We start from the raw sequence: 20275 nt of genomic DNA, 5'->3' as shown, positions 1-20275 counted from the left end.
TAGCCCAGAAGGCTGCTCAACCTGCCCGAGTCCCCAAGCTCCCCTGGAGGCAGGAACGGACAACGGATCAGCGTGCCGAGCATGGCAACCAGAGGGAGAAGAATCCCTAAAATCAATTCTCTTAGCTGTAAAAAAATAAAATTAAAAAAAATGTAAGTCCACGCCAGCAGAAACCAGCTAATGGGCCAAGGCACTCATCTGAGGGAGGGATCCAAAGATATCACCTCGGGAAACTCGACTGAGGAGGGGGAACCATAAGATATCAGCATAGGAGAGCAGGGTAATAAACCTTTCTCCTTCTACAAAAAACTTTTCCCCAGTACGGAGATGTACGTCCACCATCTGCTGGAGAGGAAGAATACAGGGGGCTTATGTCAGTGTAGGGTATATATACCATGACGTCAGCTTTGCTCTGTTTCCATCTGCTGGTAGAGGTGCATAACCCACTGGTGTGGATCCACCTATCTGAATGCTAAGAAGAAAATGTTTTCATTTACTTCATGGGGGCAGAACGTCAGCTCAAGAGATACTGACCATTAACTTTTAGCTCTTTCATTAGTACATACTGAAATAAAATATACAGAACACAGTTTTCCATTAGGATCCAATTACATGCATCAATCATTTGCTGAGGGCCAGGGGGCCCTCTCCACCAATGAGCAGATTTAGGAATAGCTAACAAATGAAACTCCCTGGGGCACCAAACATTGAAGGCATCAAATATCCAAGGCCCAAGAAGAGACTTCTTCCAATTACTATAGGGCTGTATGCCACTGCCAAGTCAAAAAGGCACTATTGTGGCACTACGAACATACCTGTGAATTCAATTGGTCATGCTAATGAAATCCACTCTCCATTTATTTTTATTTCAATGCACACAGTTTTCCTGTCATGCACAGTGGACAAAAAATAATCCACTTTTTTTTTTTTTTTAGAAAGCCAAAACAAACGTTAGAGAAAAACTATTTTGGAGGCAGAGAAACAGCTTATCCCTATGGGAAGCCACAACTCAAAACGTTTTTGAATTTAATGGGCTAAAAACTAAAATGTGCTGTTTAATGAGGAATGGAGGAGTTAAAAATAAAGTCATTTCCCCTATTATTCTATTTTATTTGATTTATATTCCACTTTTCGGCAGTTCAAAATGGATTACATTCAGGTACTGGGAGTATTTCTCTGTCCCCAAGATGGTTCACAATCTAAGTTTGTACCTGAGGCAACGGAAGGCAAAGTGACTTGCCCAAGGTCACAAGGTGCAGCAGTGGGATTTGAACCCTGGTTCACAGCCTGCTGCTCTAACTACTCGGCTACTCCTCTCTAATTTTTCCTTTTTTTTTTTTATTATTTTTTCAGATTCAAGATGTATTCTGCGCAGGGATGTAAACAGATTAAAAAGTAAACTATTTAAATGCCTGAAAAACTATCAAACTATTTATCATGAGTTTCTCTGAAAGGTCTAGCTTCTGTTGTTCAGAGGACATAGGAAGCTATACTGATCTGCTTGTTAATATGTGAAAGCAGTCTTGTCAGAGGAAATAGGACACATTCTTTTGCCCCTAATAGTATCCAAGAGTAACATCAGCAATAACTGTGCATAACTGCTCGTCTTCTTCTATGGCTAGACATGTGTCATGTCAAAGAGCATGTTATGGACTAAGATGATGAAGCAGATGAGAAAACCTAGATTCACAGAAGTTCTCTGTCATGTTTTCCTGTGGCAGGTTTACTGTAGTTAAGTTGGACAGTACTTACGTCGACAGCATATCTAAAGGCAGTGTCAGTAGTGAGCTCACGGAGCCAGTAAACAAGCATTTGTAGATACGACCTACACAAAAGAAATAAACCTTGCCTATTATAGTCATCATAGTTACAGGAAAAGAAAAGATTATCAGCAGTGCTCAACATGAACAAAACCACAATACAAAGAAAATTAAGCCCTAAATTCATAACATGCAGCTCTCTAGTTACTATGAAAACATAGCAAGACTGGGGTGTTATCAAAATGGATCTATAGGAGTAGTTTAAATCAGAAATTAGCCAGCTCTCATTCATCACTTATCAATACTTCAAATGTCTCTCTTTCATTTTCCTATTTTCTCAAAAGTGGGTGCAGAAACACAAATATTTGAACATCACACTGACAATTTCATTACTTTCAAAGGAAGAGACATTAGGAGGCCTTCAAGTCAACCACATTGATCCTTTCTGATTTTCATTTTCTGCTTAGAGTTTGATTCTTATTTTTTTTTACTCAAGCAGCTAGTTTGAGTTTACAAATACCAGTTGCACTGTGGAAGAACTGTATAAAACAAATTGAACCTTTCCAATCAGTGTGGAGAAGGTGTATCTTTGTCTACATACAGAGACCTGAAATTTTAAGATAGGACTTGACAAATTTTCTTTGAAGCCAGCAGCCACCCTGAAATTTAGAAGCCAGTAGTGAGACCTCTGTAAACATCCTCCTCCCCCATTCTCAGCATCAAAACTGAAGAGTGGGAAGCAGAGGTATGCTACAGAAAGCCTCATTTACTAAAATTCTTTACCTATGGGAAAATAAAGCTTAGAAAATCAGGTCCTTAATTCACTATTGCAGTGCTAGCAGCAGCATGCAGCCAACTTCCCCTCCTCTCCCTCCAAAAGCATACTGTTAGCATGCTGGCACATCTGAAAGGTGAACCAAAGAGGCAACTGCCTCAGGCACAGCTATCACTATGGCTTGGGTGTACAACAATTTCCCTTCTCTTTCAATACCCCTGCCACACTGTCCTCACCCAGTCTCTTTCATTCCCCTTCATTTCTCCATCAGTCTCTCTCAATCCCCTCATCTTCTCCAGTCTCAACTCCCTTTGTCTCCAACTAGTCTCAACCTCCCATCCTGCCATCCCCTTCCTCCCCAAGTAAACGAGCCACAGCCACTGTTAAACAGACTTAATTATACACCCCAGGATCCAGCTAGTCACCCCTCACTTTGCTGCTAAGGCTGGTGCCACTACCTTAGCTGCTGAAACAGGGGCATTCGTCTACTCGGCACCATACAGCTCTCATTGAGTTTAAATTGTGCAATGCAGGAACTCCCACAATGGTCTCAAATCACTCCAAGAGCCCGTGGTGCCAACTAGATGAAAGCTTCTGTATGGCAACAATGGCAGCAGGAAAGCTAACCTAGGTGTTCTCCTAGGTCAGCAGGATGTTAGTCCTCACACATGGGTGACATCGGATGGAATCCAGTACAGAAAACTTACGTCAAAATTTCTAGAAATTTTGACACAAGTTTTTGACTGGCACACCAAGCATGCCCAGCATGCCACTATCCTTGCATCCACATGGGGTCCCTCTTCAGTCTTATAACACAGAATTATGAAAAAAAATAAAACATAATAAAACTCAACTCCGCCGGGTGGCAGACAGGTTTTGCGAGGACTAACATCCTGTTGTCCTAGGACAAGCAGGATGGTAGTCTTCACACATGGGTGAATCCCTAGCTACAGGCTGACCCTGAAGACAAAAAGACCAACTGACACCTAACCACATGCCAACGGGCACAACAGGGATGCTATTGGTAACAGAGGGAGACAGCCTGAACCCGAAACAAGGACCGTAGTTAGGAAGAGTTGGGTTTTATAGCTGAAAATTCCAGAGGACCGAAACGCCATCCCTGTCCAGACAGTAATGAGAGGCAAAAGTGTGGAGAGAATTCCACATCACAGTCTTGCAGATCGCATCCACATGGCCCCCAGGCTGCAGTCCCACCTGGGTATAGCAGGAGGAGATGCAATTTGCTGGCCAGTTGGACAGTATCTGCTTAGCAACAGCAAATCCCAATCTATTCTTGTTAAAAGAGATGAAGAGTTGCGTAGACTGCTAATGGCCTGCCTGCCGTCCACTCCAAGTAAAAGGCTTTGTAGTTGGTCTTTAAGCCAGCATCTGAATTAGATCACATGGGTGAATCGCAGGATTAATTTTGGTTATGATTTGACTAATTGCAGTCCAGACTGTGCAAAGCCCATTCACCCAGGGGCAATTGAGGCCTGGGAAAAAAGGTGGGTAGGACGATTGACTGGTTGAGATAGAAATCAGTCACCACCTTAGGGTGCAGATGCAGAACCACCCTTTCATGGAAGAACTTCGTGTAGGGTGGATATGTCATCAAGGCTTGAAGCTCACTGAGACTGCCCTTTGATGTGACCGCGACCAAAAATATGACCTTCCAGGTCAGGTACTTGAGGTCACAAGAACACAGCGGCTCGAAAGAAGCTTTCATGAGCTGAGCAAACACCACAGTAAGTCACAGGGTAGGCTTCAACTGAAGCAGACCACGCATAAAGTGACCTACAATGGGTTGCACAGAAATGGGTGAACCATCCACACCCTGGGCGAACCGATCTCTCAGGTATACCCTAATGGAGTTGGTCTTTAAGCCAGCATCTGAAAGGTGCAGGAGGTAATCAAGCAGCTTCAGTGTAGAGCAGAACTGATCCAGGCTGCAGTGTTCACACCAGATGGAAAACCTTTTCCACTTTAGGCCATAAGACTTCCTAATGGAAGGCTTCCTGGAAGCTACTAGGACTCAAGACAGATGTTATGGGGCTGCAGAATCAACCTCTCAACATTCACGCCATCAGGGATAAGGCCGGAGGTTGGAATGGCACAGCCTCCTCTGATCCTGTGTGATGAGGTCTGGGGAAGTACCCAGACTGATTGGTTCCCAGAAGAGAACCGCTAGAGCAGGAACCAGATCTGACTCAACCAATGAGGAGCCTATGAGGATCATAGTTCCCCTGTCCTTTTGAAGCTTCAGGGGAAGTGGAGGATACACGTACAAAAGGCCTTTACCCCAATGGTGGACAAAGGCATCTGAGGCTGGTTTGCCATCCCCCCTGGACAGTGAGCAGTACTGATCCTCCTTCCTGTTGCAGGGAGATGCAAACAGATCTTCATCCGGGGTTCCCCAGAGGCAGAATATCCAATCAGCCGCTTCTTGTTTCAGGAACCACTCATGGAGGTCAGAAGGCTCGATTCAGCCTATCCGCCACCACATTCTCCATCCCAGTCAGGTACATGGCTCGAAGCACCATACCCTGCGACACAGCCCAAGACTGGATCTGAACGGCTTCTTGGCATAGGAGAACAACCTCGTACCTCCCTGTTTGTTGATGTACCACAATGCCACCTGGTTGTTGATCTGGATCAGAACCACCCTGTTGATCAGCCGAAGCGGAGCTCCAGGAAGTGAATCTGACAATGCTTCCTGGGTGGACCACAAGACCTGTTGTGTGGAACCCCTTCACATGGGTACCCACCCCAGGTTGGACACATCCGTAGTGAGCACAATGTGGGCAGGAGGACCCTGCTCCAAGTTGGTCAGACACTCCCACTAAGGCAAAGAGAACCAGAGAGGCGGAGTAACCCGTATATGGACATGGAGGTCCTGTGTGGCTTGCTGCCACTGGGACCACAAGGTCCATTAAGCTCTGCTCATATGCAAGCGAGCTCTGATGGACCACTCCCAAAGGACCAGAAGCCAGACAGGGTAATGCTAGCCATGGAACAAAGGGCCTCAAAAGCCCCTCCAGCTTCAAAGGCCTATCCCTCCTCAGAGGACCCCACAATGGTGATCGCTGAGGCAAATCGATGGCACCCTGGGCATCAGCATTGGCTGCACGAGGAAAACGCTGAGCAGAATGTCGAGGCACTTCAGCAATGGTGCCAAAATCGAAGGGGCAGGCTCCAGCAGCTCCTTGCCCTGCAGGGCGCGAACCACCGTCAACTACACCTTACATTCAAGCTCCTCCTTGAAGGCCGCCGAGAACAGGTCAGCCTGAGGCGGTGGCAGCATAGCTGGATCCCCCTCGGGGAATCTGCACCGGTACCGGAATCTGTGGGGGAACGCCTTGGATCCCTGGCCTTGATGAGAGCGATACCTCCTCACCACAGGGTCGTTTCGGGGGCACCACAGCAGACACCAGTGCCAACCAGAGCCTGGCAACAATGTTTCCGGGTCTTCCCAAAGTGCTCAGCCTGATCTTCCCCTGGTGCAGAGGATGAAGGAGACGATCCCAAAGTCCTCAAGCAAAAGGAGGCAGATAAAGGCCGATCTCCAGCACCCCTCTCCACTGGAGGCCCCGGAGGAATGGACACCAAGGGATAGGTGTCCATCGGCTCTCTATGCCCCTTTGGCGTCGATGCCCCCGAGGTCTACGTCAAGGACTTGGACTTCCTGGACTTAAACAACTTCTCCATCTTGTCTAGGCAGGTGTGCCAGCCCTTAGGGGGTCATCTGGTCGCAAAATCAACAGCCCGGATGATAAGCAATGCCCCCAGGCAAAGAATACACACCTCGTGCAGATCCATGAGGGACATAGTCTAAGGGCACTAGGGGCATCAATGAAAACCCGACAACGCCATGATGAAAAGGCCAGCAAGTGGTCGATGACCAGCGGACACCGTAGGAAGTCGATACCAGGAATCAACCACACAAAGCAAGAACTTACCACTCTGCCGGCTAAGGCCAGGAGGAATGGAGAGGGACCCAGCACAGGAAAAAGGCTTTCCTAAGAAAAAGAGAGCGGGAGCTCCACAACTGTCAGAGGACAGCTCCGCACAAAAGAGATTGAAGAGGGACAACGCGTGGACACGTGGTTAGTAGTATGCTGGGCATGCTCAGTGTGCCAGTCAAAGATACTAGAAACTTTGACATAAGTTTTCCATGCTGGGCTCCATCTGATGTTATCCATGTGTGAGGACAACCATCCTGCTTGTCTTAGAAGATAAACATCGGGGGCATGAAAATCTGACACCACAGGGAAATTTCTAAATTGCAATGATGACCTGGAATCTGGGTTTTGTCGAGCTCTGAATTTCCTTTTCCACATGGATAAGGTACTTTTGATCACAGAGCTGTACTTAAGCAATAACAACCTGCATAAATGCTAGAATGTGGTGGAACCTGAGTTCTAACTACCAATGTGTTTTTACTTCTTTTGACCTAGCAGTCACTTTCCTTCTCCTGTGGCCTTCCAGTCTTACAAGCCTTCATTGTGGTTGCCTGGGTTTTGCATTAGTGCACCCTTAAACCATCCAGTAGATATTGCTATTGAGTGATAGCCAGGGCTCATTCCCCAAGAGCTGCAAATGCTGCATCTACAATGATCTCAATTTTGGCTGTGCCAAGAAACAGAAACTGGGTACAAGAACCAAAAACTGAGTTGGGTTGACTCCCTCTCCCCTTTTAATTTACAAAGCAATTTTAAAAAATTTCCATTTGTTATAGACATGTCAAAAATTGACTTCTCAACTTCCAGATAAGCATTCAATACCTGAGACACAATTTTCTCACAAATTATTAGAATACATAACCTATTTCTTTTATCTTTAATCTTGATGTTTCCAGATAAAAACATTTGCATTTGTTGGTTATTTATATTCCACCTTTCATGACACTTCAAAGTGGATTACATTCAGGCATTGTAGATATTTCCCTGTCTCCAGAGGTCTATTGACTAAGTTGTGATATTTTATCACGGGAGCAGAAAAATATCCCGGGAAAGGGGGGCATTTCCATGATATCTGGCCCCTCTCATGTCTGAGAAAATATTGTGACGAACATTGCACGATGTTTTCTTCTTGTAGAATTTTTCCACGAGAAAAAAAAAATATTGTTGAGATAGGGAAAATAAGCAATGGTGGGCAAAGGCCTGTCAGTACCATTTTATTTTTTATTTAAACATTTTATATACCGTCATTCCATGTAAAAATCACAACGGTTTACAAAGTCAATTAAAGATGGGTTATTGGGTCGTATTCATAAGTAGGCACCAAATGAATTGTTCATTCCATATTAAGTATCTAGAACATAGGTGACAAGTACATATATCAATATTACAGATGTCACATTAGTATGATATGCAGCATTCTTGCATATTTGATTTATTCATTCTTCCATTCGTATCTTTTGTCGTTCTTATTACTGTGGTTCTTTACTTTCTGTTTTTAAGTTAGGTTCTATGCATTTTTGAATAGCTATGTTTTTAGTTCATATTTAAATTTCTTTCTATCTGGTATCAAATGTAACATCTCAGGTAGTGAATTCCAGCGTTTTGGGCCCGCTATGGAGAACACACGATCTTATTTGCGACAAATGTGTGCTCTGTATTGTGGGTACAGTCAGTAGTCATTTATTTTGAGACCTTAGTGCAGGGGTGGGCAATTCCAGTTCGAGGGCCACAAACCTGTCGAGGTTTTAGGATATCCTAATGAATATGCATGACAGATTTGCATATAACTGAGGCAGAGTGCATGCAAATCTCTCTCATGCATATTCATTGGGGATATCCTGAAAACCAGACTGGTTTGTGGCCCTCGAGGACCGGAACTGCCCACCCCTGCCTTAGTGTTTGCTAAGGTGTGTATGGTTATCAAGTCACTCCTATCATACAGGTGTTATTAGGGTAAAAGATTTTGAACATTAGCATTAATACCTTAAAATATATTCTAGCTTGTACTGGTAGCCAGTGCAGTGAAAGCCACAAGGGTGTTATATGATCAAATTTCCTATTTCCTACCAAGAGTCAGGCTGAGGCGTTTTGTAGTAGTTGTAATGGTTTTAGGGTACTAACAGGAAGACCAAGTAATAAGGAATTACAGTAGTCTAGATCTGAGAAAATTAGGGTTTGCAGTACTGTATGGAAGTCAGCAAAGGTTTTAACCGATGAAATATATACAGTTTGGCATACCTGTATTCATTAATTTGTTGATGTGCTTTTTCATGTTAAGGTTCTCATCTAGCTGGATCCCTAAATCCCGTACTTGATTTGAGGGAGTAATTTCAAAATTACCCAGGTCAATAGCCAGTGGTTTATCTATCCAAGTTTTTCTACTTAACCAAATGATTTCAGTCTTTTGGGGGTTTAATGTAAGTTTAAGTTGTGATAGTTCCTGCTATATTGCTTTCACGTATGTTGATAGTGTCCATACTATATTTCCAAATGATTTGCAGAATGAGATGTAGAACTGTATGTCATCAGCATATAAGAAAAGTAATTCCTAAATCCGCTAGTAGCTTACACAGTGGGAGCAAATAAATATTTAATAGTGTTGCTGAGACAGCTGAGCCTTGAGGGACACCTGTATCATTATGGAAAGTGTCAGATGTGTGATTGCCCAATTTAACTTGGAATGTTCTTAGACAGAAAGGAGGTGAACCATCTGTGAACACTACCGTAGATCCCAATGTTGCTCAGCTGATAGCATAAAAGGGTATGGTCCACTGTGTCAAAGGCGGCTGCTGAATCTTACTTTCTTGTGCTAATCGACTTATCAGTATCAAACCTTCTTAAAATAGAGTCCATTAAGGAAAGAAGTAATGTCTCAGTTGAACAATGTTTCCTAAAACCAAATCAATTTGGGTAAAGATCATCATGATCATCCAAAATGTTCACAAGTTGCGATACGAATGCTTTTTCCAATACTTTTGACACGAAAGACAACTTGGATATGGGCCTATAGTTGTCCCAGTTGTCGATTCTGCCGATTTTGGTTTGCAGAATTGGTTTTATTACAGCTTGCTTTAACCTATTTGGTACAATTCCTTCTGCGAGAGAGAAATTAATTAGGTTGTGACTGTCTGAGAGATAACATTGAGTACTTATTTTAAGGAACTGGTTGGATTTTGATCATGTGGGTGAATCACAGGATTAATTTTGGCTATGATTTGACTAATTTCAAGATTAGATACTCTATCGAACATGGACCATTTGATCAGGCCATGAATATCTTCAGGTGCTTTTGTGGGGAAACAGACGGTAATTGGGTTGTCTAGAGAGGATGTGGCGTATTCATTGCTGGCAGCCTTTGAGAAGTTATAGTTTCTCGGGATGGGTGAAGTCGGGTCTTTAATTAAATTTTTACCAACATCAAAGAGCAATTTAGAGTTAAATATTACATTGTGAATCTGTTTAGCATAATCTTTTTTTGCTTTATTGGTTAGTGCACGGTATTTTGTTAGGAGGGATTTATATTTTCCTAGGGCTTTGGTGGATGGACTTTTTCACCATCATTTCTCTAGTGTCTTAAATCATCATCATCATACCAGAGCTTCAAGTGATTAGAGGTATTCCTTTCTTTATTAATAGTTTTCATCTAGACAAGGCTAAGGTTTTCAGCTGTGTCAGTCACAATCTGATCCCATGACTCAAATGCCGCTGTAACATTTGCTTGATTTAGTTCACGGAGATCATTTTCTATTGTTTCTGCAAGTACCTCAGTGTCTATTTTTCTCCTGAAAGTAAAAGTATAGTTATCTTTAATTTTGAGATTTGTGTTGAGGAAGGTTGTTGCTGCCTTTATTAATTGGTGATCACATCAGGGCACTATGGTGTGAGAAGTATTATGCAATTACTGTTATCAAAAATCAGGTCTAGGATATGTCCTGCTTTAAGAGTGGCTTTAGAAACAAATTGAGACCATCCCAAGGCTTCCAATGTCTCTAAAAACATTTCACAGGCTCCAGTTCTTGGAGTTTTATCTAAATGTTTATTAAAGTCTACAATTATGGTAGAGTCAGGCAATGGAAACACCTTAGTGAATAATTCAATCATTGGGGAGCAGCCTTTTTGTATAGTACCTGGAGGACAATAGACTAGTCCTAGTTTTAGCTGTAGAAATTTTAAAATTGCTACTTCATATGAAGGGTTAATCTCTATTTTGTAAGGTACTAGGCTTAAGCTCCTTTTTACTAATTATTAATAAGCCCCCATCTTTTTGTTTAGGTCTAGGACATTGAAATACCTCATAGTTAGGATGGGAGAAAGGGAGAGGAGGATAGAAAATTGTGTTTAGGGGGCTAAAGGGCAACAAGAGGGAATTAGGGAGGATACTGGTGCTGAGCATAGGGTGGGGGAAAAGAGGGGGGCTAAGAAGTGTAAGGAAAAATAGGTAATAACATAAGTACTGGTAAGTTAGGTTTAAAACAATAGTAAGACAGATCAAGAAAATTTGAGAAAAAGCTTGCCATAGAGGCAAAAACTAAAAACTTTTTTCAAGTAATCTTAAGCAAAAAGTCTGCAAGGGAGTCAATTGAGCTGTTAGATAACCAAGAGGTAAAAGGGAGGAGAAGGAAACAATCTAAATGAATTCTTTGCCTTAGTCTAAACTGAGAAGTATGGTGGAACATACATATTGAGACACTTTTTGATGTGATGATTTCACTACTAAACACTTCTATAGTGCTACTCAACACTCAGCTACTCAACACTCAGCACTATACAACATAAGAGATGGTCCCTGCTCAGAATAGCTTACAGTCTAATCAAGAAACATACAGGGCAAAAGACACTTTGGAAATCTCATTTATTATGAAAATGGTTAAAAATTAATGAGTATCAAAAAAACAAGGTATCTGAACTTTATCAACAATGTGCTATTAACCACAAAAAATTCTATCCAATGGTTTTTGAAAAAATGTATAAAACCGCATCAGCAAGCCTGACAACGGCAGTGAGCCCACTTGCCGTCCGGACTTCTCGTCATGTGCGGCGTGTGATTGTATCAAACTTTTTATCTCTTTTTGTTATTTTTATATAGAGGCAACTTATTATATATCCTCTAGGTCCCGTCTGTAAGTTGTGAAATGCATCTTTAATCCCGCTCTGTCCCAAAAATCACCCGACAGCGGCCGGTGTTTCACGATAAAAATCGCTTCATCAGGGGCAAATTTCCAAAGTTATAAAACGGCAGTAGCTAAAAAGTCAAGAGGACACATACTATCAGAATTGAAAAAATAATGTGAGGCAAGTACTTAACTTTGTGTTGAATGCAGCACCGCAGACCTTTCTGTTGGACCCAGGTGTCTCAAAGAATCTTTGCAGCCGTCCGGGACAGAAAAGCCTTGGACGCTTTGGCCCTTTAAAAAGCCCGCGCTTTTGTGCACGTAATGACGTCATCACGTAGCTGTCATCATGGGATGATCGTAATTGGAAATACTTAGCAATTACATCCAGAGAATACTTGTCTAATAATTCAATCAAAAAAACTCAAAGAGAAACTCAAAGAAAACCTCAATCAAAGAAAAACTTGCAGCTCTAGTGCAGAATTCAGCCCGTCTGGTTCCACTGTTTTGAGCCGATGAATCCATCGCTGTTCTGCTCGTAGGAGGCGAACGTCAAATTCCCGCCCCTCCAATTTAGAGAAAGTTGTTCCAGAACGCATACCTTTAACTGTTCAAAATTATGTTGGAAAGCTATACAATGTGAAGTTAAAGGGGCCGATAGCCGGCCAGTGGAAATGCATGACCGGTGCTCTATAATCCTAGTCTTGAGAGCCCGTTTGGTCTTGCCAATATACAGTTTATTGCAGGGACATCTATATGATCTATATGATCTATATGATCTATATAATACAATGTCCCTGCAATAAACTGTATATTGGCAAGACCAAACGGGCTCTCAAGACTAGGATTATAGAGCACCGGTCATGCATTTCCACTGGCCGGCTATCGGCCCCTTTAACTTCACATTGTATAGCTTTCCAACATAATTTTGAACAGTTAAAGGTATGCGTTCTGGAACAACTTTCTCTAAATTGGAGGGGCGGGAATTTTGACGTTCGCCTCCTACGAGCAGAACAGCGATGGATTCATCGGCTCAAAACAGTGGAACCAGACGGGCTGAATTCTGCACTAGAGCTGCAAGTTTTTCTTTGAGTTTCTCTGAGTTTTTTTGATTGAATTATTAGACAAGTATTCTCTGGATGTAATTGCTAAGTATTTCCAATTACGATCATCCCATGATGACAGCTACGTGATGACGTCATTACGTGCACAAAAGCGCGGGCTTTTTAAAGGGCCAAAGCGTCCAAGGCTTTTCTGTCCCGGACGGCTGCAAAGATTCTTTGAGACACCTGGGTCCAACAGAAAGGTCTGCGGTGCTGCATTCAACACAAAGTTAAGTACTTGCCTCACATTATTTTTTCAATTCTGATAGTATGTGTCCTCTTGACTTTTTAGCTACTGCCGTTTTATAACTTTGGAAATTTGCCCCTGATGAAGCGATTTTTATCGTGAAACACCGGCCGCTGTCGGGTGATTTTTGGGACAGAGCGGGATTAAAGATGCATTTCACAACTTACAGACGGGACCTAGAGGATATATAATAAGTTGCCTCTATATAAAAATAACAAAAAGAGATAAAAAGTTTGATACAATCACACGCCGCACATGACGAGAAGTCCGGACGGCAAGTGGGCTCACTGCCGTTGTCAGGCTTGCTGATGCGGTTTTATACATTTTTTCAAAAACCATTGGATAGAATTTTTTGTGGTTAATAGCACATTGTTGATAAAGTTCAGATACCTTGTTTTTTTGATGCTTACAGTTTGATATATAAAACAAGAGCTGTGGTTCTTTGTGCTTGAATTTAAAAATTAATGAGGCCATGTGTTGGGACAAAAAATGAATGAGAAGGCCCATGAGGCAACGCACATGAGAACTCCCACACATACTCAGTAGAGCTTTACTTGCTAGGAGATTCGAGTCAGTTCAGTGCCACTGAATGAGGTCACCCACACGTAAAGGCTAATTCAGCCTGCTTATTGAAGAAAAAGCAGGTATTTAATTTTTTTTGTTGTTAAATCACTGATTTTATTTGTAGAAAGGTGAGTAATCAAGTTTTAATAAACTAAACATTGCCTCAGATACAAACTTACACTGTGAGCCCTCTATGGAAGAGTAATACCTATGGTACCTGAATGGCAGAATGAAAATCAAATAAATAACCAGCAACTCCAAGGCGTCATCTGCTTTTGAGGAAGCTGCCGTCATCTCCTTCATGCTCTTCAATATGTCCTGAATGTAGTGGCTCATGAACACCTGGTATGATGGCATACAGGCATCGAGCATAGCCTTCTGAAAAGCCTCTCTCTCAAGCAAGTCCAGGATACAAGACTATTTCCCCAGGGGCACCAAGGAATGGGTTTTTGATCTCTTGACAATGGACTTAATCACCACTGATTGCTGCTGGTTCTCAAATCCAGGAGACTTTTGAACATATCACATTTGCTTTCTTAACCACCATAGCTGCAGAGAGGGGAATTCTCCCTCATTTTTTTCACCTGAGGATTTCATGGATGTGTACTGTAGAGATGAACCCTGAATTTTCACCACCGTACATTAGCCAAAATGAATTCTCTGACATCAGCACAAAATGGACACTTGGCCTGTTTTTCTCTGCACTGGAGACAGAGAAAAAAAAGAGATAGACTTTTCTGAGCAGGCAGCATACCTACCTTGCTTATCTGTTTTACAAAGACAGACCATTTACAGAGCCATCTACAAAGAAAGATAACTATTCTCTGAATACACAGGGAAAATAAAGACAATGGAAGGCTTGTGCGTGTGTATGGAAACAGACAACCCTGCTCCTCCAGCGACTGCAAGATTTATGGACTAACAAGCCAGCCAATCTGCAAAGGAAGAGTTATCAACTAGTTGTCAGCCATAGGCCCCTAGGTAAAATTATCCTTATCTGAATATGACCCACCAGAGTGGACAAAGAAGCTGACGTGGGAAGAAAGAACCAATCACACCCCTGAATGGGGTATGAACACATATCTCTACATCAATGGCGGGGGTGGAAAGAAATTAGAACCAAAAAGTTACCAATAAGGGACCTGACCTCAGAAGTCAGAGTAGCAGATAAGTATGAGAAAAATAAGTGTGAAAATTTGCTGGGCAGAATGGATGGGCCATTTGGTCTTCTTCTGCCATCATTTCTATGTTTCTATGAGCCCTTAAAACAGCAGGGAGAAGGATAAGCTCAGCTCTACCATCAAGAATGTTTGTCTCACCATCAAGAAGCAAGTATGATTCTCTGAGCCCCCCTACCTGCAGTCAGGCTTGCCATGCTCCATTTTAGCCTAGGGCTGAACCTGCCTTGTTCCCCTCATGAGACAAGGTGAGCCCCCTCCCAGCTAAGCTGAGTGCCGAGAGACAGACAGCTGGGCTTTCTAACAGCAAAGACAGCTTCGTAACATCCAACTCCCTGAACCGTGCAGAGAGTGCCTCTGCAGCAGTGATGAAATGTGGGGCTCTCCCTAGCTTGTATTGTGGGTAGTCTGGTAAGCTGTTTAGCTACATTTAAATGAAAGTCCAGGCTAACGTGATATGTTAACGTGACTAGATTTTCTAGTATCTGCCAAGTATATACCTTTTGTACTGTTTTCTAGTAACAATCCTTTGACGACAATTGCAAAGTTATGGTAACTCCTGGTAATAAACCTAAAAATCCCTATAATAAATTGTATCTGAGACAAATGGTATTGTGTAAATCCCTGCACTACTCAGAATGTTTGGGGAAAAAAAGGTATAATAAGTGAATAAGTATGTCAGCATTCTCTATCCAGGGTAGAGGAAGAAAATATTACATGTAGAAAGCTTATGCTTAGTGCCTACAAGTACAGCCACGATATCCTTTGGAGCTTCCACAAACTGGAAGGTATCAAGCATCTTTGCCCTAGATTCTTCATTTTGCAACAAACAAAATGGCCTTTGCCATTCTCTTAGCAAAAAAACAAACAAAGGAGAGGTGCCACATGGGAAATCTTTTCCTTGCTTGTAGAGGAAAGAGGTCCAAGGGGAGACCTGCTGACCTCTCCTGATTGGAGAATTCCTCAGACCCATAACCATACATAAGAGTATTCAGAGTCCAAGCCCCACTGGCATGTCAGTGTTGTGGACTTAAACCTCAACCAGTAAGCATAAGACAAGACCTCAGAAAGAGCAGCAGTTGTTTGTTGGGGCCTAGACTTCAATAACTTCTTCTGCTTTGGGGGATCTTCCTCCCTCAATGGGCTGAACATTAACATCAGTGTGGCAGTTTCCAGGATCAGAAGCCCATTTGCCAGCTGTCAAGGTGGTTTCCAGCAGGGTCTTGACATCTGTATATAGACACTAATGCAGTTTATGCCAATGCACCAATGCTCTGCATCTTACAATCCATGTCCTCCTGGATCTTTGAATCCAACTCCTCCTTAAAATTGCCAATATTAACATGGTCTGAGAGGCAAGAGAGGAGGCTACATCTTCCTGGGACACCAGAGGTGTATCGGTGGTGGAATACATGGAGGATCAGCTTCTGCCCAAGGGAACGCTTTTGGGTATTCAAGTCTACTGCCAGAATGTCACTGCTCCCAGCATCGATATAGACCAATGTTTTTTGGTCTTCATCCGATACAATGCCAGTATTGAAGAGGTGGAACACTTTGCTCTCATTGGGTGGGAGGAGACAGTCTGCCTCCCTGGTCCTGCTGGTGCTCAATGACCCTGGTTCAGTTGTGTTTCTTTGCTAGCTGGTGTTCTTTATTGCTGTAAGTGAAGCACTGTTTATAAGTTCCAAGTAGTTTGTGTGCATAACTCAGCAGTACTTTCACAGTCGTGAACTTAGTGAAGTTTTGGTGAAAACTGTCATGCTTGCTATAGTTGTTCTTAAAGTATTCCAGTTATCCATTATGGCAATATAGTAAACCATGAAACAAAGAATTATACAAAATCATAGAAAGTAATTTTTACTCCGAGCACAATCAGCTGTGGAATCTATTGCCAGAGGACATTAAGACAACTAGCATAGCATGATTTAAAAAAGGATTGGACAAATTCCTGGAAGAAAAGTACACAACACATTATTAGCGAGGTAAACTAAAGCAGATACTGCTATCCCAGAAAGCGAGTACCGTATGTACGAGTGTATAAGTCGAAAAATGTTACCCCAAAAGTCGATCCTTAAAAATCGCAGTCATCTTATCCATAGGTCAATCCACAGTAATGCCAGTAAAGCAAAATGCATGACAATCATGCATACGCTCCTCCTCCCAATCCCTTAATGACACTTGCAGTTGCGCAGGCACATCCTCCCCCCTCCCAAGGTACGGTCTGATAGGCGCACTTAGAACCATGTGGTTCAAAACGTGCCACTGGGACGCCACAGGGAAGGAAGGAAGGACACACCTGAGCGACAAGTTCATCGTCCTCATAGCAGCAGCGAGCATTTGCGTTAAGGGATCCAGAGGAGTTTTGGGAGAGAAGCTGTCCTACCGCTAACACTGGGATACCACGAGGGGGGACACACGTTTCTGAGCAAATGCAAGTGCCGTCATTGTCCAGACAGCAGCGGGTGAGTTAAGGAATCGAGAGGGGGGGAAGGATTCAAACCAGAGGGGCAGTCATGGGGGAGGAAGGGAAGGATTCTGACAGCAGGGACAGCCATGAGAGAGGGAAGGAATGATTCAGAAAACAAGAACCACCATTAGAATAATGACATCTTACCCTCAGAAAAATGAGTGCTGAGAAGAAAAAGAGCATCTTACACGGCATCGCTGAAACTGAAGGTTATAGAATGTGGAAAGGAGGCCAATAATTGAGTAGCTGCAAGAGAATTTAACATTAGTGAAAAACTCAGACTGGATAAAAAATGAAGAAAACCTGCTAGAAATGCCAAAGTCAAAGAAAGCCTTACGTTTCAGAACTGCGCTTTCTGAAGGAATGGAAAAGGATTTGAATGATTGGGTAATGGAATGCAGACAGAATAAATACATTGTGACTCGCTCGACTATTATGATTCGAGCCTTTCAAATAGCAAAAGAAGAAAAATATTCAGTGACTGAAGGTCTGAAAATTCAAAGCATCATCTGGCTGCTGTTTGCGGTTCATGAACAGATATGGATTGTGCCTTTGTCAGCACACAGATTTCACAGAAACTGCCTAAAGAGCTGGATGAAAAGATCTGTTCGTTCCACAAATTGATTATTCGGCAGAGAATAAAGAATCATTTTGATATGAATAATATTAGTACTATGGATGAAAAGCCAATGGCAATCACACTGTAGCTAGAGTTGGTGAGAAGACCATACTTGTAAAAACAAATGGTTATGAAAAGACCCATTTCATGGTGGTCCTGTCTTGCCTAGCAGATGGCACGAAACTGCATCCAGTGGCAATATTCAAGAGATAAACTATGCCGAAGAATCTAAAAATTCCAGCAGGCATAACTGTTTGGCTTCATCCTAAAGGTTGGATGGATGACTAAGGAACAAAATGGCTGTGCGATGTATGAGGTAGGCGACCAGGTGCAGGGCTAAGAAAATGCCCATCACTATTGGTGTGGGATATGTTCTGTGCACATATAACAGAGGATGTGAACGACAATGCAAAGAAAATGGCGATCAGATTAGCAGTGATTCCAGGAGGTCTGACATCAATGCTCCAGCCATTAGATGTCTGTCAACAAGTCTTTCAAGGACCAACTGCGGCATTTGTGGCAACATTAGATGTGTTCTTGTCAAGCAAAGTTAAAGAAAGGAGGGAACCTGATTAAACCAGACATTGATTTAGTAGCAAAATGGTAAAGGATGCCTGGAGTCAATTCCACCAGAAATGGTCAAGAAGTCATTCCTGAAATGTGGCATTAGCAATGCTATAAGTGGATCAGAAGATGATACCTTCTGTGAAGACAGACAAATCAGCATTGGATGATGATTCAACAAATGGAGACAGCGAAGACATTTATGCTGATGGCATCATAAAAGAACAGTTCCACGATATATTTGGACATTCAGACGATGAAGAATTGGACTTTGAATCCTCCTTTTATTCAAATCTTTCCAACAGGGACAGCCATGGGGGAGGAAGGCAAGGATTCATACAGCAGGGGCATTTTCTTAAGTTGTTAAATGTTTCTTATAAGACTTTATTCTGCTTTTAAAAAATAAAAGCGATTTTCTTAAGTTATCAGTTTGTTTCTTAGTATGATTTCACCATTTTAAGCCCCCTAGGTTTTACCCTCAACATCCACGGGTGAAGATAAACCTCGATTTTGGGGCCCAAAAATACCTTTGATTTATGCATGAGATAACTTATACATGAGTATATATGGTAAAAAGAAATTTGTCTACTTCATGAGATCTGCTGGGTACTTACAACCTTTATGACAGGATGCTGGGCTTGATGGACCTTTATCTGACTCAGTATGGTATTTATATTCTAATATTCTTATTCAATAGCCACTAACTGCCAGGAAACTTAAATATGCTAAATTGAAAAATGCATTGATTTGGGTATGGAATCAAAAGAAATTAAGACTAAGCCATGCCACAAGTTATTTAAGCATGATAGAAAATTATACTAAATTAATACAGCAAGAGCATAACAAATTTATTTTGCACATTAAAGTCAATTAGCTCAAGAAAGAAGTACTCACATGCTGTTAGAGGTACAACTCCCAACCAGGCAAAGGCCACAAGTGTATAGTGAAACCAGTATCGTATTGCTGTCCCAATACTTGTAACCAGTCCAGCACAAATGTCTTGGATTGGAAGCCGTGAAGGCATATCTGGAGAATAAACTGAAGAGGGAAGGGAAAAAACAGCTTTTCACAAATGCTTGAAACATGAGCATAAATTCACCTTGTGTATTCAAAGTTATTTATGTAAAAGCAACAACTTGATATAGGAATGTGTCCAGAAAGGCAGCGAAAAAATGCTTTTATCCTCCTAGAAATCTGCATGTGTCATACCTGAAAATATTTTTGAACCTTTATAGCATTTCCATTTTCAGCATTACACATTTTCATTCTCCTTTCATCTTTTTTCTCTTTCCCTTTTGTATTTATGAAGAATTACTGGATAAGTGCCATTCTCAGTTTTCCAATTTTACAAATAACTACAAATGGACTTGAAATTTCAATTTCATCTGCATTTTCATACAGAAAAAAAATGGATGTATATGACTGTATATGAAAAAGCAGCTGAAGGAGAGCATGTATGTCTGCAAGAAAAACAGAATGCAACACAAATATAAAAAAATAAACAAAATGTGAGCATTTTATAATTGCCAAGTTCTTCCTTTGGTGCAGAAATTTGTATATTGTTATAACCATGAACCAATGGCAGGGCAACTTTAAAAATTCTCAGTGACATCATAATGTGTTCTGGTCTCCTTGAGATATTAACTTAACTGACCTAGCATGTTTCCTGGTAAGGACAAAAAAGAAATGTAAGCATTAGGGGCATCAAAGGAACATGAAATGTAGAAGCCAGGGGTCACTAGACACACTATCATCTGCAGCAAAAGTGTGAATGAAACTGGATAAATGGTTCAAAAGTTACTGTATTAATGTAAGAGAAACAGAATGGCCTTAAGGCAAGTTTCCCTGTAGAAACTAGGTTAAAACTGTAAAGGAAAAAAAACAAAATTTTACACCGCATATACATTGGCTCTTATATACAAACCACC

General features: G+C 41.9%; 1 protein-coding gene across 1 annotated transcript in view; it reads right to left on the bottom strand.

Moving 5' to 3' along the window:
- The window catches only part of MARCH6 (membrane associated ring-CH-type finger 6), a 305795-nt gene that overhangs the window by 215818 nt on the left and 69702 nt on the right, over positions 1 to 20275 (bottom strand). The window contains exons 4-5 of the mRNA XM_029590037.1: positions 19242 to 19385; positions 1753 to 1825 (exon numbers count right to left, since the gene is read on the bottom strand). Coding sequence (XP_029445897.1) covers positions 1753 to 1825; positions 19242 to 19385 — 217 coding nt within the window. The remainder of the gene's footprint in view (positions 1 to 1752; positions 1826 to 19241; positions 19386 to 20275) is intronic.

This window comes from Rhinatrema bivittatum, chromosome 2 (assembly GCF_901001135.1).
Source record: "Rhinatrema bivittatum chromosome 2, aRhiBiv1.1, whole genome shotgun sequence".
NCBI classification, from domain to species: Eukaryota; Metazoa; Chordata; class Amphibia; order Gymnophiona; family Rhinatrematidae; genus Rhinatrema; species Rhinatrema bivittatum.
This window is presented reverse-complemented; position numbering and strand designations above follow the sequence as displayed.